This window comes from Cydia splendana, chromosome 19 (genome assembly GCF_910591565.1).
Source record: "Cydia splendana chromosome 19, ilCydSple1.2, whole genome shotgun sequence".
Classification (NCBI taxonomy): Eukaryota; Metazoa; Arthropoda; class Insecta; order Lepidoptera; family Tortricidae; genus Cydia; species Cydia splendana.
The window spans coordinates 7262738-7287722 of record NC_085978.1 but is presented as its reverse complement, the minus strand read 5'-3'; the positions used below and the strand labels follow the sequence as shown (position 1 = coordinate 7287722).

The 24985-nt window shown below is 36.7% G+C and overlaps 1 protein-coding gene across 1 annotated transcript; it reads left to right on the top strand.

Moving 5' to 3' along the window:
- The first annotated feature begins 2670 nt into the window (after positions 1-2670).
- Positions 2671-24763, top strand: LOC134800195 (cytochrome P450 4C1-like). The gene is made up of 10 exons (XM_063772686.1): positions 2671-2843; positions 18557-18663; positions 19921-20011; positions 20561-20746; positions 21559-21637; positions 22010-22319; positions 22529-22597; positions 23302-23470; positions 23794-23973; positions 24292-24763. The coding sequence occupies exons 1-10, from the start codon at positions 2684-2686 to the stop codon at positions 24450-24452; spliced, it is 1512 nt and encodes a 503-aa protein (XP_063628756.1). The 5' UTR covers positions 2671-2683; the 3' UTR covers positions 24453-24763.
- The last annotated feature ends 222 nt before the right edge of the window (positions 24764-24985 follow it).

Below are 24985 nucleotides of genomic sequence, written 5' to 3'. Positions count from 1 at the left end.
TGCTTACAACTTAAGACTAACATTATTGAGAACACAAAAAACACAGAGAAAATTTACAATTAAAAGCAAGCAACACAAACAGAAAAAACAACAATTTACGGAATTCAGTTTTTAATTAGTTGTTATACCTTTTCAATGCCTTCATACAAAATAACTGATTATTGCACAATGAAAGAAAATTAAGTTTATGTACCTATTTATTTGTGACAATTTGGCCTTTACAATTACACTGTGGCGATTTGCGGACGGACTCGCGCACGAAGGGTTCCGTACCATAATGCAAAAAGCGGCAAAAAAAAACGGTCACCCATCCAAGTACTGACCCCGCCCGACGTTGCTTAACTTCGGTCAAAAATCACGTTTTTTGTATGGGAGCCCCACTTAAATCTTTATTTTATTCTGTTTTTAGTATATTTTGTTGTTATAGGGACAGCAGAAATACATCATCTATTACGGTTCGTGAGATACAGCCTGGTGACAGACGGACAGACGGACGGACAGCGGAGTCTTAGTAATAGGGTCCCGTTTTACCCTTTGGGTACGAAACCCTAAAAAATGAACATTTTAAGCTCATTTATGCCTGAGGTATTCTATAAACTTATAAAGTATCAATTCAAAGCAGGCAGTCATACATTTTTTTTTGTAAAAATATGTAGCGGTTGGCAGTGACGATTTCCATAGATATTTAATGATGGCCCGCGGCTACTTCCTTAACTACTATGTGGCCCTTGGCTGCTAAAAGGTTGCCGACCGCTGAGATAGATGAATAAGTAGATATAATGTTTTCGTCCCTGAATTATATGTATGAAAATGATATTATAACTTGCCCTAGTTGCTAAGAGTAGGATGAAATATAGAATAGATTGGCCCTGGGGAGCCGATCCTCGCCCCTTTACGTACGATCTCGTGGCTTTTTTAGAGTTTTGAGAAAGTTGCGTTCGGCGCTCGAGGCCTCAAACGAAGGTCAGGTCAGCATCATAAACAAGTTTGCAAAATATCAGAACTAGCGGATTTGACGCAAATGCTTAATCTATAAAGTTAATGTAGTCATTTATTATAAGTTCAACTTCGAACAAGTTCGCATGTACGGATTTTAAAAACATTTAAACATTAATAGTTACCAAATTTTACGACGAGAAAGCATTAACAGGTGAGTTAGTAAATACGGATATAATTATATTATGTATATTGAATTATTTTAATTAAATATATACTTAGATAAATAAATTCATTTATTTGCGACCAACTTGGATGACAGATTATATCTTGGGGCTAGTAACGTTAGTATAATATGATAATATACATAATTATTTACTACCTAGCTAACTTAATACTAAAATTCTTATTTCTAATAAATAAATAAATAAATAAGCAGATTTTCTCCAAAAACCAGTTTAACCCTTAAACAGGCCTGACGCATTTTTTACTTTTGATTACTGATTCGAGTAGGTAATAGCTTAAAAAGAAAAGTAATTTCTTGATTTTTTTTACTACCCCTAATTTAATAAAAAAAACCCGGTGGTTTTTATATGCCCACTGCTCGTGACCAATGGTGCTACGTGGTCCTTATATGGCCACTGCCTTGTAAGCCATAGAAAGTAGTTTTAAGGGCAAGTTATGTGCACATCACATTTACACTTGCGTCACAAAATGCACTAACTGCCAGCACTTTCTTGGCTCGCATGGATGTCGTGGCTCGTAAGATTGACCGTTGAATAAATATTTAATTTAATAACCAAAGGAAAATATATTACTTTTGTACTATGAGGGTTCATTCATAATAATGAATTTTACCCTTAAATGTCATGTAAGCTCCCTGCAGGGCAGAGGCCACTTATAAACCACTCGAACGTGCCCCAGACGGGCAGAGGGTTCATACAAACCACAAACTTTTAGATCGAATATTTTATCAGAAAACAATAACTAAGGTAAGTTATGACTTACTACACATACATTATCTAATAATCTACCATAAAAATATATAACAAAATACTTACAGTACTTTTTTTCGGCGTACCGAACTTATACAGCGGGAGAAACGTACAAAAACTGCCATTTGTTGTCGATTTGAACTTGACAACTAAATTTTCAAAGAAATTTGTTTTGACACCTGTAATTTTTTTACGTTCCGATATCACCCACTTAATAGACTTTACGGCAATGACATTTTGCGGTCGTTGTATTTACTCAGCTCGCCAAAAAAAAATCATTCGCTATGTGGTACTTATACATACACAACCTGTTTCTGCCCATCTTTTATTTATTCCAATAAATACACGTGCCGGTTATCACATGTCAGTGACTCCTTTATTTGTCGTTTTTAGGGTTCCGTACCCGAAGGGTAAACATGGGACCCTATTACTTACTAAGACTCCTCTGTCCGTCACGGGACCCTATTACTAAGACTCCTCTATGTCTGTTACCAGGCTGTATCTTATGAACCGTGATGTATGTATGAGCTAGACATTGAAATTTTCACAGATGATATATTTCTATTTCTGTTGCCGCTATAACAAACAATAAATACGAAAAACAGAATACATAAAATAAATATTTAAGTGGGGCTCCCATACAACAAACGTGATTTTGTTTTTTGCTGATTTTTGCGTAATGGTACGGAACCTTTCGTGCGCGAGTCCGACTCGCACTTGGCCGGTTACTCAATATTTTTTCTGTTTACAGAATGATCTGGTTCATCGCCCTCGTGCTATCTGCTGTGTCACTTTACTGGATGGGATGGCGGATTAAGAACCAGAAATTGCTGCATATTTCCGATCAGCTCCCTGGTCCTCCTACGATACCGATCTTGGGTAACGCTTTACAAATAGTGGGCCCTCCTGAAGGTAAGATTATTTCCTGTCCAACTTTAAAACATCGGGAAAATTACGTAGTATGAAAAAAGAATTAGAATACTTACGTTTTTGTTTACCCAGTTGGAGACCTAAGGTTCTTTGAATCTGATGATATGCGATTTTCTCGGACTTTTTATCATTAAGTAGCACACAACTGGTGTCTACACATTCTAACACGAAACCTTTCTCGGGTTTAAATTATGAAAATGCACTTTCCTCCTCTTTCTTCCTCGCGCTACCCTGGCATTTTGCCACGGCTCATGGGAGCCTTGGCACAGAATAAGTAATAGTATTATCGTACAGAACGGCCACGCACCGCCCCGCCCCAACTCGAATTACCTCGCCCCGCGACAGAAATCTGGCGGACTTCTGGCGTACATAGTCTAATAAAACATGGTCTTCCATTCCCAGAGTGACACGGGGCTACGTCACAACAACATGGCCGCTATATATAGCGCTATCGCATATTATCATATAGCGCTGTCGCATGATGACGTAAGCCCGTGTCAGTTAGGTGACCTAGAAAAGACGGGAATGGAGTACCAGGCGGAGTATATTATTATACCATGTGGCGTACTCTCAGTTCGGTTAGCGCCGCGATGACGGAACGTTCAAAATACCGGTGTATTGTGCTGTGTACGGGTACTTATCAATTTGTAGAAATAAATAATGAAGTTTTCCAATATTTAAAACACGAAATATAAGTACCTAATTAAGGCTAAACTTTTGCATATCAATAATAATATCATAGGTTTTTCTGTTCCTGAATTAAAAACAGTATATAATATCTGTGTAGAATGTGTTCTACACAGATATTCCTCGTAAATGTTTTATTTTTAGTTTTACACACTTTTCACAAAATAAGAACTTGTTGCTCGGGTCATTCGCGTTGTTTTATTTATTTAATAGTTAAAAAAACAACGGGTTGCACTCCGGGAGTGCCGACAGAAGTGAAAACTCAATGACTAGTCCAAAATGTCTGCAGCACTATGTATAATTGACCCATCCTCCTTTCTATTGAAAAACTTTAGTTCCGTAATTGCTGGCCAGTGAGCTTAAATTAGTAGCGTTAATTGTAGAGATGCACCGGATATTCGGTTACTATCCGGTATACGGCCTATCTGGCCATTATTTTATTATTCGGCCGGATACCGGATAGTAACAATTAGTGATTTTGGAGTAAACGAATTGGTTTTAAGAAACAGACACGGTCATAATCGTACTTGCTAATTATTTTAAAACAATTTAAACATTTCACTGACTTGCACGCGCACTCATTTCAAACCTAGAAATGTGTCTGTGCGAACGTTCACTAGGAAACAGGTCAAACCTGCAGAATGCGCACCTGAAAAACCGAAATGTAGGTATAATTCCGCTGGCCGTATATTCGGCGGCCGGATACGGATATTCGGCCGAGGGTCAGGCCGAATATCCGGTATCCGGTATCCGGCCAAACAACTATCCGTTGCATCTCTAGTTAATTGTTTAAAATTCGTATAGAAATTGTAAAGTTACCTTGCAGACCTCGCATCTAAATATATTTGGTCATGATATTTTGAGTTTTATTCACCAGTACTAGAGTTCACTTTTATCAGCGATTTCATCAAGATGTAGCTTTATTGAATTATATTGGTTGTTTAAAATTCGAATAGAAATTGTAAAGTTACCTTGCAGACCTCGCATCGAAATATGTTTGGTCATGATATTTTGAGTTTTATTCACCAGTACTAGAGTTCACTTTTATTAGCGATGTCATCAAGATGTAGCTTTATTTAATTATATTTGAGTGATATAAAGTTAGAATGTAACTGTGAGATCCTCGTATCTGAGACCAGCCCGTACAAGATTAGAACATTGAGCCTTATTGCTTAATATAAAAGTCCAGTTTTAAATAATTGGCCTGATTATGATACGTTATGACTAAAGTTCTCTGGTGAATATCATTGTCCGTGACACATGACGTCAGCGTTACGTTACTCGTTACGCGTTACGCTTAATCGAGTTTATCATTTTTTCCCCACCTCAAAAAGTGCTCAGCGCCGCTAAAGAAGTTTTCACTTCAAAAAACTGCAGGACTACAAACTGACAAAGCCAATTCAACAATTGGAGCGAAATAAAACATAGGTATACGTTTTGTTTGCTAACGTATTTCGATCGAATTATCCTACGCGGCGGCTCGTCGTGTCACTTCGGCCGGCCTCGGCAAGCTTCGGCTTCGCCTTCCCCGTCAGCCCATAGTCTAATAAAACATGGTCTTCTTTTCCCAGAGTTACACAAGCCTACGTCACAATAATATTGCCACTTTATATAGCGCTATCGCATATTATCATATTGCGCTGTCGCATGATGACGTAGGCTTGTGTCAGTCACGTGACCACGAAAAGACGCGAAGACAGGTGGAGTATATTATTATACCATGCCATCAGCCCTCAGCAACGTACCCACACAATGACGCGTGTACAAACGTGCCGTTCACACATAGCTACGCAAATGATTTTTGATGTATGGCGTGTCAGCCCTGTGGCCTTGGGTCCGCTTGGCAACTAGGCCTTGTTGGAATTACTTAGTCCGGTTTCGTCACGATGTTTTCCTTCGCCAAAAAGCGACTGATAAATATCAAAATGATATTTCGTACATAAGTTTCGAAAAACTCATTGGCTTCCGGTTCGTAGGGTTTGACCCCGCAACCTCCGGATTGAAAGTCACACGCTCTTACCGCTAGGCCACCAACGCTCCCAAAAATACCGCTTCTGAAAATCAACATCACACCCAAATACAGTATGGTACCTCAAAAATAGACATAGAAAGTTACCTAAGTATATCTACAAACAATAATCTTTGTCTTTCACTGTGCACTGCGTGATCTCTAAATGGCTCATTATAGAAACTTTCAGTATGACTCATATATGCCGATTTTGCAGGGATAATTCATTAACATATTATGAACCATATTCAACAACTTTTTATATTTAGCTTAATATCACATAATTTCTATAATAATAAACAAATTCTGTTAAATGGCGAATTAAGTTTGGAAATCTGTTTTGGTAGGTAATCAAAAATAATTAAGATAGATATGAAATTGTATTTTTCCAGTCACAAAATACTTTCAATGCGTCTTGACTAGCCTTGTTTGGGTGTATTACATTTGTTATAATTACTTTTCATATATTATAGTTTGCTATATCGTTATTTTGAATAACGTAATAAATGGCATACTGCCATAATACCTAATTAACGGTATATATAATGTTATTATTGGTATAATGGTCATAAGGTATATTTACACTTCGTCTAATATACATTGCCATAATTATTACATACTCTAAAGTATATTATTTGTTATAACAAGTGACAAAACATAATTATTTGTGTGGCATAATAGTTGCATGACATAAATGGGCTAGGTTAGGTTGGAACTGCGACTCCGCACAAACGAATAACTACCTAACAAAAGGAGGGTTAGGTTAGGTTAGAACTTTGACCCTCCGTAGAATAAAATACTCTAGCAAAAAAGTGGTTTAGGTTAGGTTTGAACTGCGGCCCCCACAGAACGAAAACCGTGAAAAAATTGGTTAGGTTAGGTTAGAACTGCGACCTCCCTAGAATAAAATAGCTAACAAAAGCAGTAGGCCTGCGTACTAGTTATAAAAAGTATGTAAAACTTTACGTGATCAGTAAATGAAATATGCCAAAAAATGTTATACAATATATGTATTTATACTTGATAAAATTGTATGAAGTATTACGTTATACAAAAATATAATATACTAAATGTCATTATAAAACATGTCTCTATACGATTTGAAAATTATATTACATTAGGAATTATATCAATGACAGTTTAGATGAAATCACAATATAATAAAGGAAACATATAATAAAAACTAGAGGCTCTGTGAGCTGTAGACCTCGCGAGCAGAGCTTGAAATAACATGGTGCTAAATACACCGTGTTTTTTTTGATTTCCGTTAATTTCAAGGGTGCATTCCTGAGCTTAAATCAAGTAACTTTCTCAAAGACACCGATGTTCTAATTAAGTCCATTTCGGAGATAATCCATAATTTATTTTTTTACTATAAGGCCTCTACAAGCGTGTACACTTGCCTTAGGGCCGGCTTACATATTGATTAGTGTTTAGAATGAGTTCATACATTTGCTACTAAACTTAAGTACAATCTCGGTCGATTGATGTACGAAATGACATTGATATGTCACAGATTTCAATTGTTTGGTTGAGTTAAATGTGATGCCCGTATTACAACAACGCTATATGCTACATTTAATTACTTTTTAAACAAAAAAAAAACAAAAAAGAAAACAAAAAAAAATTTTTTTTTTGAAAATTAGCTATGCCATTTCGTTCTTATAAACGTACTTAACTATACCCCAAAGTTAACGGAATTCAATAAAAACACGGTGTATAGTAAATTAAAGAAAAACAATACGAAATTTATGTGTAAAAAAATACAAAAAGTTATAATATCCCAGCATACAATTACTGGGGATCGAACCCAGACCCTGTGTGCAAACAGAAAAAGCGAACGTTTACAAACTGAGCCAAATAGTTCTTAGATGGGTTGACGAAATTTAGCTACTCCTTCTCAAATTAAAATTAGTTAAAATTAAATATCTAAATACCGCCTAAACCAGCGATAATTTTTTTCTGCATTTTTTGCTATTAACTCTGTAAACATGTTTAAAAAAGAAAAAAGTCTTATGATATCGATACGACTATTTGTTTAGGCGCCAGGTATCACGACTCCGCCATTTTTAAAAATTTCCAAAAACCGGATTGACAAAAAAAAATTATTTAGTCATAAAATTCGGTCACAAAATTTAAGACGAAACGGGAGCTGAGCTAAAAGTCAATTTTGAGATTTCAAGCTGAATATACCCGTCGCTCTGACGGGGCGTGAGAGACTGTATTTGTGTGTGTAATGCACGCACACAGATGCGTACGCTTGCACCCGCGCGCGCCTCATTGCCGACAATTTGCAATGTTATTTTTCGTGCGTTACTGCCACGAGGCGTTCACTTATTACTTACTGTGTTGCGATTGAATTTTTTGACCCGGCTTACGTTTACGGAACTCGATAATCTTTCTACTACTGTGACTTGGCTTTGTTTACTTGACTTTGCTGATCAGCTTATTGTTTTGGACTCCGTGAGTTGTGGTTACCTATTGGACCGCACGCAATTCATCTACCTTTATTCAAGTAATTAAGCGTAATTAGCCGAAACCTTTATAAGAGTGTAATTCATAAGAAGTACATAAGATATAATTTATGTACTGGTTTGCTGTTAGCTTTTAATTGTATCACTTTACATATATGTTACTCAAATAACTAACACGGTTACACTGTTGTAAGAACATTATTTTTCGGGTAGGCCTTATTATACCTACTATATGCCTTATTACCTCCTAGTACCTTAGTAGTAGTAGTACTACTACGGAAATTGATTCAAAGACTCAAGACTGACTTAAGTGGCAGTAGGGTGTAGGGTTTTTTCTAGGCTTAATGAGTTCGCCCATATAACCATTCCAGTCGCAGAATCACAAAGTGGTAACTAAATGTCAGATGTGTCGTAACAGAGTCCACACAATGTGTCTAGAATTGTTTCGAAACAAAGTGTCGTCGCCGTGTCTACACTTTTCCGTAACAAGGTGTCGACACATTTGTGTGCACTTTGCGTGCGGTTTGCGACTAAATCTGACAGCAAATATGTGACAGCAAATGTCAATATAAAATACCTCTTGAAAACCAAGGTTTGTCAAACTACTATTAGTGTCTCGTGTGCTCGTAATTCTAGTAAGTCATCATGGGCAATGCAAATGATAATAATCGACCGAAACCATAAACACCCAACACCCGTCAACCTTTTACAGAAAAGTTTTTAAAGAAATTCAATAAGCTACTTAGGTCAGGCAACGAATGCTCTAAAAGTTGTAGAGGGAAATGCTCGGAACACAATTTTTGACTCCGTAACTCGGTTTGACAAGTTAGGAGGTGAACATATCAAAAGTCCCCGGCCGTAGCCCTTGAGCGGGGGGGAGAGAGGGGGCTTTGAAGGTCCCATTTTCCCGTTTTTCGATTATATCTCGGAAACTATGCATCTCAGCGACATGGCCACTTATACAAAATGAAAGTTAATTTAATTTGTTACAAGTTTATTCCGTAAATTTTTTCGATATATTGAATAGTTTTTGAGATATCCGCTCTTGAAAGTTTATTTAGGGCTCTCAATTTTATCTTGATATATCTATATCAGTGAAGGTGCTAGGCCGTGTTTGGTATCGTTTTCGTATAAATCTGGGGTGCTGAATCCATTTAAGATATCACATTGACACCATTCCACAAAATAAAAATAAATCTTTTTAGGGTTCCGTACCTCAAAAGGAAAAAAACGGAACCCTTATAGGATCACTCGTGCGTCTGTATGTCCGTCTGAATACACAAAATAGTTCTTTACCTATAGACGACAGGAAAACCTATTAGAAATATGCAGTCAAGCGCGAGTCGGACTTAATGTACGGAACCCTTAATACACGAGTCCGACTCGCACTTGGCCGGTTTTTTGAAACTCTTCTTGACGCTTAACCGCTGAACCGATTTCGTTGAAATTTGGTATAGAAATAGTTTGCGTCCCGGAACAGGACATAGGATAGATCTTATAACCAAAATTATCTTTTGAAGGTGTGAAAAGTGGCGTGGAAATTTGTACGGGAAATCAATAACCGCTGAACCGATTTATATGAAATTTGGGATGGTCTACATCTTTGATTTAGTTAAAAATGATGAAAAAACATGACTTCAAACCTAAACTTAAACAGTATTAACTTCAAGAAGTCAATTCTGAATTCCCCCTACACCTCATTTCACACCTTTAAAGGATGATTTTTGAGATAACTTATTATATCCTGTCTCGGGACTCAAAATATATGTGTACCAAATTTAAATTAAAACTGTTCAGCAGTTTAAGCGTGAAGAGGAGTTTAAAAGAAAGTATTTTAATAAGTTTATATGTTTTTACTTCGGAATGGTGTCAATGTGATACCTTAACTAAATTTGGTACTGCGAATTTATACGAAAACGATACCAAACATGGCCTCGTAGCTTTACTGTTGTAGAAGTCAAAATAAAATTGAGAGCCCTAAATTCTTATTACTGGGCCAAACTTGTGTAGAAGGAAAAGGTAAAATAAAAGTCTTCGGCAGGAATATAATATAAGACACAAATATATTTTTTTTGCGTTACTATTTCATTCATCAAATATAAACATACCTTGATTATACTATTCTAGTGAGATCCTCATAGATAAACAAAAACATTTACTTAAAAAATTACAAGGTCGAAATGTCACGGAACTTGTGAGAGTAATATGTGAAAAATAAAAACTTTTATAACAAAAAAAATCTGGACACAATTTAAGAATCACCCAATTGCGTCGAGGAATCATCTGTATATTTGCTTGTTTCATTACCTCCTCGCTTCTTTTTTGTCCTTTGTATTCTGTAGCAATTTGTTAGATCTGAAAATAAAGATAACTTGCGTCGTCACGGATGTCGATTTATAGGTTTTAGGGAGTGCAGAATTCGAAAACGATGATCATTTTATAATCCAAGATGGCGGCTACGTATTTTGTCATAATAGTGGAATCCAAAATGGTTATCATTTTCTAAATCTGCGCCCCCCAAAACCTATAAAACGACACCCATGACGACTTTTATGACATAGTGCATGGCCGCCATTTTGGATTTCAAAATGGTCATCATTTTCGAAATCTGCGCCCCCTAAAACCTATAAAACGACATCCATGACAACTTTTATGACATAGTGCATGGCCGCCATCTTGGAATCCAAAATGGTCATCATTTTCGAAATCTGCGCCCCCTAAAACCTATAAAACGACAACCATGACGACTTTTATGGCATAGTGCATGGCCGCCATTTTGGATTTCAAAATGGTCATCATTTTCTAAATCGGGGCCCCCTAAAACCTATAAAACGACATCCATGACGACTTTTATGACATAGTGCATGGCCGCCATCTTGGAATCCAAAATGGTCATCATTTTCGAAATCTGCGCCCCCTAAAACCTATAAAACGACACCCATGACGACTTTTATGGCATAGTGCATGGCCCCCATTTTGGATTCCAAAATGGTCATCATTTTCAAAATTGGGGCCCCCTAAAACGTATAAAACGACATCCATGACGACTTTTATGACACAGTGCATGGCCGCCATTTCGGATTCCAAAATGGTCATTATTTTCGAAATCGGCACTCCCTAAAACCTATATATCGACACCCATCTCGACTTTTATGACAAAGTGTTTTGCTACCATCTGCATGCAAGACATTTCTATTATTTTTACGTACAAAAATGGCCCCCTGTCAACTTTCAATCGAGATTTAATCGATAATTTATTCGATTAATATTCAGATTAATTCAATTTCAATCTATGTTAGGTCGACTAAACTAATCGCGATTAAAATTTGAGAATTAACTTTTTTTATTCCATTAATTAGTCGAATAAACAGTTAATCGATTAATGCCCATCTCTGACCACGGAATTTTTACACTTTGAGAATATCTGAAAACAAATCAACACAAGGAGCCATTTTGCAAATCCAGTAACATACCAGTAACTTTGTTATTACTTTTGACAGCGCGTGTCATGTGTCAACACAGTGTCGACACAAAGTCGAAACATTGCAACTACTTTGTGACTGCAATATTTCTCAGCCTTAAACCATATTTATACATCATAATTAACAAGTTTCGTAGTATGTAAAGCGTTATTTCTGTTATTTAAGTATAGTATACGCATCGAAGTACTAAAAATGCTTCAAATAATATAGTTATGAACACAGGCACTGAGAAGTAAACAATTTCATTTCCGGCTAAACTAAAACAATGTGGTGGCGCGTTGATTATATTACACTTAGTTTATCAAATCACTCGAGCAGTTTAATTCCCCATAATAATTTAAGTCCTATTGTAATATAAATGCAAACAATATATAATTACGTCTTGTAATCCGTTTTAGAGATGGCGTATTAATGTCACTTATTTTTATTTAAGTATTTTTCCATCTGACAGTTTCCATTTGACAGGAACAAAATGAACGAATGAACGAATGATTTTGGCATAAAGTAGTCGCAAACCCGAAACAATGTGTGCACACGGCGACCACACTTTATGTCACTTTGTGTCATGTGTCGACCCTTCCCCATTTCTGGTAACTGTGTCGACACGGCGACGACTCTGCGACTGGAATTGTGACCGAAACAGACGGTGTCGACACAAGATGTGTCAACACCGCGTCGTAACGGCGACTGGAAATGGTTGTATGGGCGCTGAAGCTTATTTTTTATACTTAGCGCACAGAACCACTAGTTTAACAGTATCAGCTCTAACCACATGTCACCATTTTGTCCTTTACGTAACAAACTCAGGGGCCCAGAATATCCGATGTACCTATCAAATCAAGGTTCTGTACCAAATAAGGCCCGGTTATTATAGTTCGTTATTTTTTAGCATTAGAAAGAAGGTAAACAATCATGACGTGTCTTTTTATTAATAATTATTGAAAAACGCTTTCAAAAATTAGTTTATATTACTTATGAAAGCAAAAGAATATAAAAAAGTATATGATTAATACATACATACATACAATCACGCCTATTTCCCGGAGGGGTAGGCAGAGACCACGGATTTCCACTTGCTACGATCCTGACATACCATTTTCGCTTCCTTCACATTCATAACATTCCTCATACACGCTCGCCGGTTTAAGGATGACTCACGTTAGACCGGGCCGTGTCCGGGCCGGAGCTTCCGGCGCTTACTTTTCTATGACATGACAGGCGATCACATGATGCTTCCCATAGAAAAGTAAGCGCCGGAAGCTCCGGCCCGGACACGGCCCGGTCTAGCGTGAGTTATCCTTTAGGGTGCAAGTTGCTCATTAATATGATTAATATGATTTATAATTCTAACATATTTGCTATGACTTATTTTTCAATGGTAATTTTTAATAAGACATGTCAAAATCTGTTACCTTAATGCAAAAAAAAACGAACTTTAAGCGTGCTAACTTTCAAAATTTCATTTTTTATAAGATAGTATAAGTAGATGGGCAAAAATTTTGCGTCCATGTCCACCAGTGAGTAAGTGATTGAGATACCTAAACATTTAACTTTATAATGTAAAATGATATAATTTACTAACCTACTCGTTTAATTTCAGGTAGGTTGAATAAGGAACCAAGTAACCATGGGGAGGAGCAGTATTTACTAACATTTTCTTTTTGGGTCTTCAGAGTGTATCGTTTCCTTTTTTTTGCACATATTACACTTAAATATATATTCTCTGTGTAAACCCTTACGTCTTTCAATGACAAAGGCAAGATCAGCAAATGTACAATTTGTATGATCGTGCCTGATATTTGAGATCACAGAAAATAAATATTTTAAATCCACTATTCTGCGACCTTCTAAAATTTTGTTTTATCATGATTCATGATCAAAAAGCTCGGATTCAATAGTCATATCAAACGTCGATTATGCAGTTGATGATGAGCTTGCATTTTCTACCATTGGTGCTGCAAATGCATCAACCGGTGGCGATAAACTTTGCCCTCTTGTAAAACAAATTACTATTGTGATTGTGTCCAGCAAAAGGCCAAAATTCGGTTTACTTTCCTGTTTAAAATATTACTAATTTATTCATATTTCAGATTAGGTACATAGGTAACTGTCTGAATGTTACAATGCCAGCTGGCAAATTCTATCACATTTGTTTGTTTGGTAGTCATGGTAACATTCACTTACATTGATATCCTTATTAAGATCTGTATCTTATTATCCAGACCTTAAAATATTGCCACCGTTGCCCTTTAAAAAAATACTGTTTAAATAATTGGCTACTCAAACAATGCTTCTATAGTATAAATAATGACTACACAAAAATGGGTAGTATTGTATATAATGCACGAAATAAGGCCCGATTCTTAAGCGGGTTTAAATTTTGAGGCCATGTCCGCTAATACTATAGACAAAATATCAAGTTTAATAAACACAAAAAAAAAAACATTGATGGGCCTTATTTTATAATTTAGGCCTTACTTTGTAATTTAAAGTAGAGTTAGGCCAAGAAAAATCTATAGCGATTTTGATAGAACACGCAGTGCAAGTATTATTTCAAACGTCGCTTCTATGAAATTATGACATATAAATAACACTTGCACTGCGTGTGCTATCAAAATTGCTGTAGACTTTTCTTGGTCTGACTCTAAAATATTCTTTATTACACCACAAACATAAAAACAAATTTAAAAAAAAACCGGCGAAGTGCAAGTCGGACTCGCACACGAAGGGTTCCGTACCATTATTTATAAAAACGGTCACCCATCCAAGTACTGACCCCGCCCGACGTTGCTTAACTTCGGTCAAAAATCACGTTTGTTGTATGAGAGGCCCCACTAAAATTTTTATTTTATCCTGTTTTTAGTATTTGTTGTTATAGCGGCAACAGAAATAAATCATCTGTGAAATTTTCAACTGTCTAGCTATCACGGTTCGTGAGATACAGCCTGGTGACAGACGGACGGACGGACAGCGGAATCTTAGTAATAGGGTCCCGTGTTTTAACCTTTGGGTACGGAACCCTAAAACCGATTTACAATGTAGATAAAGGTAGCAACAGGCGGTCTTATCGCTGTTAGTTCTTATTCTTCGTTTGTTTAGCATTAGAGTGAAGGTGACGTGTCTTTTTTAAGCATGCAATCGTATAATTATTTACCTTTTTTGTAATAGTTATGTACTTAGTGGTTAATATTAGTATTTACTATTTTTTTTTTCAATAATGCTTAAAAACGAAGTATAGACATGACAACCAAATATTAACGCCATTGTAGGGCAGGATATACAGAACATGAATCATTAGTACTGTCACGCTCCGTGATTGTTGAGCCATTTAGGGTTCTAGCTAAATTGGACATTCCATAGAGCCCGAGTAAGTATGGAACAACCAATTCAGCTAGGACCCTAAATTGCTCGACAATTACGAAGCGTGCCTGTAGGTACCTAAAAATTTTGTTTACCCATTTTAACCATGCAATAAAATATTTTTGATTTTCATTTCTAATTTGAAATATTAGAATCAAAAAGTTCATAATAGATTGTATATCATAACTACAAAAATGTGTTCCCTACTCTCAACCCAAAACCCCTTGTATCTTAGGATCTAGATATTTTCACACAAGACGGTTTATCGATAACTTCTTACATCACTAGATTATCGACATTAAATGTCGACTATTGCCCATCACTTTTCTGGCTGTGTACGTATTTAGAAACTTGACTCCGCCCCTAAAATTAGTGCGATAGGGACAACTGCAGCTGAGGCGAAAAATCCTGCGTAAAAATGACAAAAATCGAGGTTTCGTAGTCCTCTTTTTCCTCCCCCAAAACTTAACCAATCGTAACCAAATTTGGAAATCTAAATGATTATGAAATTATCTGTGTCGGACCGTTTTGCTTTTTTGGCTAATTGATATCAGTTTTGAATACCACGCCTCTCATTGCGGCATAGTCTATTAGGCCATTTTGGCCGTTTTTGAAGGGCTCTAGCGCCTTAAAAAACAAAAATATCAAAAAAAGCAAAACGGTCCGACACAGATATTGACAATATTAATCTGTGTTGAAAAAATCATTGCTCTAGCTTCAAAAACCACGGAGGAAAACGAGGACTACGTTTGTATGGAGGAATGACCACTCCTGTTGGCTCTTAAGAATTGCGACCTGTAGAGGAGAACATCCGGACATACGAAAGCAAAATGCCCGAGTCAAAACGGAGACCTTCGCTTCGCTTCGGTCAATTACATTAAGGTATGTTGGGGTAATATCGGATGCGGGGGAAGAACGTAGGAAATTCATTTCCGCCAAAATAGGCTTTATTTCTTAATTTTGACAACAACGTGCAAGACGCAATTTCATTGCGCTTCGGACACCAGTGTCCCTCCGCCGCTCAGTGATATCGGATGTGTTCTACGCGCCTTTAAAGGGAGCAAGGTAATTTTGGCCATTTTTCTGGCCATCCGATCTTCGTCCTGTAATTTATGTCGAGTATTGTGATAAAACTGTGGTTGTTTTTGTGATTCAGTAGATGTCAAATTTCGTTTTGAAGGTTTATCTTTAAATTAATCCAATCAAAACAGACCTAGGACTGCTGTAGACCGATTTCCGATCTTTACCCTTGCAGGTAAAGATCGGATAGCAACAATCCGACCTTTACCCATTTAAAATTCAACAGTGATTGTCAAACTTTGTTTTTTTATGACTGTAATAACTCTGTTTTTATCGTAATTATTTCGTTCCTTTATTTTTATTCGAGGACGGTAATTCAAAAGGAAGAGATATTAGCAGTGTACGTAGCTATACAGGGTTACTTTTTTACCGGTACAATAAATTTTACCACATCATTGGTATCGATAATAGATCACATTGCACAAATAAAAAATTTCTTTTTTTTTATTTCGCATCAATTAATTTATCCTTCACCAATTTAGTAACTTCTGGTTGCACTAATTACAAGGTGTCAACGGTATGAGGTAAAAGGGGCGGGGCGGGGCGAGCGGCCGGCGGCGCACGATTTGACAACTGTTGGAGACTAAGAACGCAACCTCATTAGATAGGTTTTATTTTTCTGTTCTTACTGACATGTGTTGTCACGTCACTTCTTGATTTCCTTCAAAAATACGTTTGTGTTATTTGTTCCCGTTTTATTTAACTCTCACTTATCTTACAAATAACCATCAACAACAAAGCATCCGGGAAACTGCGAATGCAAAGTGCAACCCTTTGACCGATAAGACAGTGCGTTTGACGAAATTAAACGTGAAAATTACTTGGAAAGAATCGAAGCAAACGTACAAAAACGGGCACGGCTTTGTTTACAAAACCACGGACAGCATTTTGAACATTTACTTAAGTATGTGAATTAGTACGAGAAATGGACTCCATTAATTAGGTATGTAGGGTAGATTTCAATCATTGTACATAGTTGATTCCAATTTTTTTAATACGCCTCAATGAAAAATGTTGCAGACTTACTTCGTAATTTTATCAGATTTCGAGACCTTTTGTCATACTTCACACAAAGCAACATCTTCATTTTGACGGTCCTAAGCCCGTGCAAGTATGAAGGAAGAATTGGGATCAAGTAGTATTTTTTTATGTCAATACGTGTGCCGCTGCCGCTCGCTAAATCGCGCGCGATGACGTAAACAAACAGTTGCCAGTTCGTGCGTTTGCTAATTGATGCGTAAGGCATCCACATTTTCTAGTACTTTAGCGGATAAGTTCGGGCATTGGTATTTTTGTTTTTTTGTTCCCAAATAGTAGTAACAAAGAATGCTGGTATTTTTTATTATTGGCAACAATTACGTATGTTGATTTATTGTACTGGTAAAAAAGTAACCCTGTATATGTATGAATGTATTACTTAGGAAATTGTTTCTATTGACATATCACACTTTGAGAGCCACAGATTTACCAAATTTTCGTATATGGGTCAAGATCGGATGCAAAAATGCAAAGTTTTAAACATTTGATGAGAACTTTTAAGTTTCCAGTTATTCGTGGCTGAAATTCATATACGTTGGAGGAGGTTAAACATCGGATATACTCTTTTAGATACCTTATTATCTGAGCATTAGAACCGGTTTTTTTTCGCCATCCGATGTTCCCCCGGGATGACAAATTCATCGTTACCCTCGAATAAAAATATGTCTCATCTTTACACTCGTATAAAACTGAAACCGTTGAACATTGAAGGTTGCCAATATTCAGGCTTAAACTTCGGTTATTATTTAACGATTTGCAAAATATTTCTAAAAGCTGACACGTACTGAGCTCGAGAAAAAAAAATATTTCGCGAGGTCTCCCAATTAGTGCCAAATCCGTCCGGTATTACCCCAACATACCTAACATACAATAATATATCAAATGGCGTTATAACAAATGTATGATAGTTTTTTTTATAATTATATTAAGCATTACACACCCGCCTTGTTTACATTGTAAGGGCTGATTTAGACGGCGCGCGAACTCGCATGCGATTTTAGTTACATTGCGGACTGTTGATTACGTCCAATTCAACCGACCAATCAAAACCCGCAATGGTATGAAACTCGCATGCGAGTTCTCGCCCTAACTATTCAAAATTTTAAATCGATAGCATAACTGTTTCTCGAGATTTTAGCGATGTGACCGACTGACAGACAGATTAGGATTCCTTTTTGATTATTTGGTACAGAACCCTAAAAATTACAAAGACCTCCGGTGATCGAGGTTGGTTTTGTACCAGCATCTTCAAAGTACATACAATAAAATGTTTTATGTTACAGAGTTAACAAATACTATTGGAAGGTACCTGCAAGAGTATGGTGACCTCTTCAGGGTATGGATTGGAACTCGCATGCGAGTTCTCGCCCTAACTATTCAAAATTTTAAATCGATAGCATAACTGTTTCTCGAGATTTTAGCGATGTGACCGACTGACAGACAGATTAGGATTCCTTTTTGATTATTTGGTACAGAACCCTAAAAATTACAAAGACCTCCGGTGATCGAGGTTGGTTTTGTACCAGCATCTTCAAAGTACATACAATAAAATGTTTTATGTTACAGAGTTAACAAATACTATTGGAAGGTACCTGCAAGAGTATGGTGACCTCTTCAGGGTATGGATTGGACCTGACCTTAATATTTTTGTGAACGATCCCGATGACATTAAGGTAATTATAATAAAGAAAGCAATTTAACTGCAAAAGAATAAGGCTGTAATATTATTTTACAATAAATAATTATGGTCCTATTTTCCCGCACTAGTGCGTAAAATTTTCGTGCGATGTCAAAAGTTTAAAGGGCCATATGTACTGTCATGTAAAACGTTGTACGATACACGTGCGAATAGGTAATTCGCACCTCCTCCTCATTCCTCTTTTCCGCACGTGACAAGCAAAAGTCACTAATTACTAAAAAATTAAACAAAAATCGACCTTCTTTAATTACTAATATGGTTCACTATGGCTATGAACTTGTGGTGGTACCAGGCCTATGGAACTCTCCGCGCGAGCTCGGATTTATACCTACGAATCTGCTACCGTTCACGGTAGAAAAGCAAGCCAGTTGGTTGCCACACGCGCTCACGCACGCACGTCGCCGCGCGTCGCACTGTCAATTTTGACGATAGTTACAAGCTACGTAGATACTATTAAATTTCTTTAATTAAACATGTAGTGCTTATTACGACAAATGTGTAGTTAGATATTTGTAATAGGTAGCAAATTTTTAATTTATTTTGGTAAATGTTTATTTAAACGACAGTAAGTTAACTTTACACCGGAAAGTACCTACTCGTTTATGCTATGGTTAACTTAAAAATAATTAAGTACCTGTATTCATGGGTTCTCTATTATTTTTCTTTATTGTATAACATTCGCTTCCAACCGGTACGAATGGAGGTCCAAGGGGGAGGCCTATGTTCAGCAGTGGATGTCTTATGACTGAGATGATGACGATGATGATAACATTAATCTCTATCTGGTTTTAAATTACACGAAGTTTTAAAACTAATTCTCCCTAGGATAATTGCGCGGTTTATAAAACGGCGTAATCACTGCGGTTACTACAGGGACATATGACCTTTTAAAATGAGTATTTCGCAAACACTAACGCATGAACGGAATGTTAGGTATAATTTAAGATTTAGATTTCCTTTTATTTCACTCCGCTGATAAGTAGGTATTTATTTATCATTCATTTCTAAGCGTCAGCAACCCTAGCGTTGTGCCGGTGCGCGCGGTGTGGGGAGCGGCGCGTTGAAGGTCACTCCATTGTATTTTTGTGTAGGTATCAAACCGGTAGGTATTTGCGTTTTCTTTGAGAGATAAGTATCTGTTCGTAAGAACTATTATATAATCTGTGGTGGTAGGTACTTAGTGTCTTTTGCTTGTCACCCGACGATTTATTTTAAATCTTTCGTTTCTCAGACGCTTCTCAAAAGTCAGAAGACCAGCATTAAAGGGCCCCAGTACAAGTACATAAAAGATTACTGCGGATCCGGCCTCCTCAGTGGTTCAGGTACCTCAGAACTTATTTACAAATAACTTTGTTGACGAAACTTATTGTAATGATTCAAAAGATCTCTGAATATTTAAGTAGGTACAAAATAAAAAATGTACAAGAGTTACACCAAGCAAAGTCTGCAGCGATTTTGATAGCCCACGCAGTGCAAGTGTTATTTACACGTCATAATTTCATAGAAGTTTGACGTTTAAAATGACACTTGCACTGCGTGGGCTATCAATATCGCTGCAGACTTTTCTCGGTCTGACTTTAGGTATTACACAATTTTCAATCGTGGCTTAGTGCCGGATAGAGCTGTGCTAAAGATGCCGACCCTGTCAAAAATTACAATATTGCGGACGAATGTTTGAAATCTCACCGTATTTTAAGAATTATTTCGCTTAAAATTATTTTTTTTATTCGCAAGTGTGATGAAAACATGTGTAACTCCGGGGGTAAGAATATTGCAAACTCGGGTTTTAAATTACATATATCGGGGTTAAATTTCACTTACCCCCACGTTGCACAAATGTAAGTAGGTACTATAAAATCCAACAATTCTAGGTCCTAGTTGGCGAATCTGCAGAAAGACGGTACTACCTAACTATGGCAAAAAAGCGTTAGAAGCCTACGATGAAGTTATCAACGACGAAGCTAATGAAACTGTAAAACGGCTTATGGCTAAATCGGGAGGAAAAACGTTTGATACCTACGATGACATAGTCTTGGGCACCACTTACACTGTTTGCCGTAAGTGTAGTAAGCTGAGAGTGTTCACCCCATCCATACATAATTATTTTGTTTCTTTGTTTTTTATTTTTTTGTAGTAAAATAATAATAAAGTCTAAAGAATTACAATACTTTTAAGCTAATTTTACGGGTCACTTAGTGACGCACACCCGCGCGAGGTACTTTAAATACGTGAGTGAAACCATAAAATTAGCTTAAAGTTAGTAGGTATGTATCACTATAGTTTCAATTCGATTATTACAATAATAATATATTTATAATAATAGGATGATAAATTTTTAATATTTAATGATAACTATGTAATAGACAATAAATTCGTTATTTATTTGCTAAAAAATAAAAGGATACATTTTACAATAATTATGTACAAAACTTAAGAAGCTAAAACCCGTTCCGAGCCATACCGGGTCCAAAGGTCCCCATCACACTAGCAGCGTTACCCCGCTGTATGGCGAAGGAGACCTGTTGGACAAGCCACGACTCAGACAATTATAGTTTTGTGCGAAAACATTTCTTAGACGCAAACTAATTTTCAAAAAGGTACCAAGAATCCAATTCAGACTAGTTACAGTTTTATCTCATTTTGATTTTGACGCTGATTGGTGAATGCGAAATGACGTGAAATTCGTGCGTGAGATGCACGCCAATTATAGATGGTCAAGCAGATCTTGTCAGTAGAAAAAGGCGGCAAATTTGAAAAATGTAGGCGCGAAGGGATATCGTCTCATAGAAAATTTGAATTTCGCGCCTTTTTCTACTGACAAGATTTGCTTGACCATCTATACCTGCCTGAATAGATTTTACTTTTTCAGGGACATTAATGGGATTGACAAGGGAACAGACCATAGCCCTACCAAATATGAATTCAAAATTTCTGCACGATGCACACGAGTAAGAAAACTTTTGTATTGCAATCTCCCATGGATACTACCACACAGTTGACGATTGGAGTAGTAATCGTGATCGTCTGTCCGTATTTCTCTCTGCTATTAAAACAATTGAAGGACCAAATGCACGTATTAAAACGATTTTTAGCTTGTTGGGAATCAATTCTTCAAAATAATCTAATTTGATTAGCCTACAGTGGGTATTTCTATTGTAGAGAATATGAATACTGCTTCTATCATATAAAAACAAAATTTCTTTTTCGTGTACGTATGAAAGTAAGAAATCCATTACTTTGCCTGGTCCAACTCGCATTTGAGAACTTTTTTAATACTTATTCTTACACTTTCGTGTACTTTAGCTACCTATTTTTTTTAGTGTGTACTTAATAGTTTTCATGAGAATGACTCAATGGTACCTGCAAGTCGATCCATTTTACTGGATGACCAAATATTACCAAAAACAAAAAGAGTTGATTAAAAACATCACTGAAATCGCAAACACAAATGTAAAGCATAGACTGAAAATTCTGGAATCGATGGACGAAAGTATGATCAAGGAAATCCTGAACGCAGAGGGTGACAGCACACATAACACAGAGCTCAGCGTCATCGACAGGCTCTTATTGTCTAATCAACTACCGAGCCACGAAGAACTGGTGAAGCAATGGTTCACCCTTTTTACAGCAGTACGTATATACACATATTTTCTGTACTTGTCAGCACATACTAAACATACTCCGCATTATGATGAGTTCACAAAGAAGTGACACGACGATGATATCGTCTTTGTGGGGTGACCTGGCAACACATAACTTAAACATATAACAAAAATAAAGTTTATATTAGTTTAGTTACGAAATAAAATGTTTTACTCCGCTTCTCAACATGTTCACAGAGTCAAGAGGCGACTGCTAAGATAACATCATACGCTTTGCTAATGATGGCATATCATCCCGAATGCCAGGTAGGCAACGCTTACATTATATAATCGCTTACCATTATTACGAGTTTCCCACAACCGTTTATATTACGTTTGTGATTTACGCTAACGACTAGTGCATTTCAAGCATAGTGGTGTCATCAGGATGAGGCAGACGACCTGATAGTCGAATCAAAATTCAAAATGGAATATTATTTATTATCAGGCAAGTAGTGGTAACTAAGGCCCAAAGCTACGTACAGTACAGACTAACATACATTAAATAATAATAATCTTCAAAATAAATAATCATTCAATTTAGGTGACACAACAGGTTTCCACTGTTTCACCAATTCTGTAACGTATTTACGCATTCGCTAGCAAATGCAAATGACACATAATACTTAAGGTGGTGGTACTGGTGCTCGACGCGGTCCCAGTACATGTCATCTTGAAACTTAAGTCATTGTCAATAGAGGTGACAGCAGGATGTCATCTATTGGGCATTAGCATGTGGAGCACTAGTACCACCACCTTATATTTGGAGACAAACGGAAATCAAATATTATCTTACTTCGCATAAAATTATCTATCACCAAATTGTAAGAAGCACATTTCACATAGATACTCCTAGTTAACGGTCTGATGTTTATGATCAGTCCACGTTTTAGATAAGTTATAACGTACAAAAAAAATTAAATGCGAATGTACCTATACCTGTTAATAAAACATTGCTTTTTTATAATCAGGAAAAAGTCTACGCCGAAATAAAGGAGGTTTTCGAAGACAATGTCCGAGATGTCACCGAGGACGACCTGAAATTGATGCCGTATCTAGACATGGTGTTCAAGGAAGTCATTCGGCTCTTCCCTATCGGAGTGATGCTCCAAAGAACCATAGCTGAAGACATTGAAATAAGTATGTACGGAATTCTTTTGTACAACCAGAGGCTTTGGGTATCTCTGACCCGAATCTCTTATATCTCTGGGTTTTTATAATATTTACTTAGGTGACGAATGCGTGAAAATAATGTAAATTAATCAAACTAGTTAAAAATAACCCATCCATGAGCGAAATACTTGACTGATGTTATTAAAGGGAAATACGTAAACACAAACTTCGTTCTATTGGTGTTCTGTTACCCTTTATTTGCCTCAATAGAATGCTAGCGAAGCTTTACGATTAATTTTATTGTGCCCATGGATCTGAGAGAATAATATAAGAAATTCTTTGTGTTGCAGGCAAAGTGACACTGCCAGCTGGGAGCTCGCTCGTAGTGCCAATATACCACCTGCATCGTGATAAGCGGCATTGGACCAACCCGAACGCCTTCGAACCGGAAAGATTTAGTCCTGAAAACTCCAGGCTACGCCATCCGAATTGCTACATTCCTTTCAGCCTTGGACCAATGGATTGCATGGGTAAGATTATTTCTGTTACACACTCTTACCTGCACTGCGTGTATTTTTAAGTACCTACCTATTATGATTGGTGCTCTATTAAGACGTTTATTTTATGCAATGGTTTTATAATTAAATTCATTCGATATTTTAAGATGAATTTGAACAACTTACCATAACCTACAATATTTAGATTAACAAGCAGTGGTAAAAAAGTGTTCAATGCAAGTGATTTTTTAACGGAGGATTAGTTGGTATTGTAAATTTTACTTGTGCATATAGAATGTCAGAAAAAAAGCCGTCTCGCAGCCGTAAAATATGATCACATTTTGATTTCAGGGAGGTACTTCGCTATCAAACTTGTGAAGACTATATGCATCAAGGTATTTCAAAAGTTCCGGCTGACTTCTCCAGAGTCGTACGAGGACATGCGGCTCGTGATGGCAGTATCGGTTGCCTCCGTCAATGGCTACCCCGTTCAAGTGCATCCGAGGAATTAAATTCGTGTTCGCGTTAACTGATGAAGAATATGGTGTTCAGAGATTAAGCTGGCGTGCACGAACATAAAGTCAAATGAATAATAAATCGATCATACACATTTTATTGACTGCTTTTAAACGCGCTCGTCTCTTCCCTGTAGAGATAAAATTAGCTGTTTCACAGTAACTGAAAGTAACTGTAATACTCAATATTTGATATTGTACCTACTACCTACTACAACAGATTAACCCCAAAATTGAAAATGCCCATTAAGTATAAAGGAAATAAGGGACACTAAGAATTTTAAAGAAGATTACAGGAAAACGTGAGGAAGAAACTAATTTCATGTTTATTGAAATATGTGAAAGAATTGACTACCACTTATTAATTTTTTATACTTAAGCCTTAATAACAACTAAAGCCTGGTTTTAGTCGTATTTATTTTTTGCTAGTAGAAAACAATACAGGATGTTTTGTGAAAAATATAGGGTGTGTAAAATGTAAGATAGATAGTTTTATTAATAATAATTAATATTAATTACAATAGGCTATT

What these genes read in the sequence shown, in the direction of transcription:
- LOC134800195 (XM_063772686.1), top strand. Translation starts at nt 2,684, where the DNA reads ATGATCTGGTTCATCGCCCTCGTGCTATCTGCTGTGTCACTTTACTGG. An exon ending in AATAGTGGGCCCTCCTGAAG is followed by an intron (nt 2,844 to 18,556) that starts GTAAGATTATTT and finishes TTTATGTTACAG; the next exon opens with AGTTAACAAATACTATTGGA. An exon ending in CACCACTTACACTGTTTGCC is followed by an intron (nt 20,747 to 21,558) that starts GTAAGTGTAGTA and finishes TTACTTTTTCAG; the next exon opens with GGACATTAATGGGATTGACA.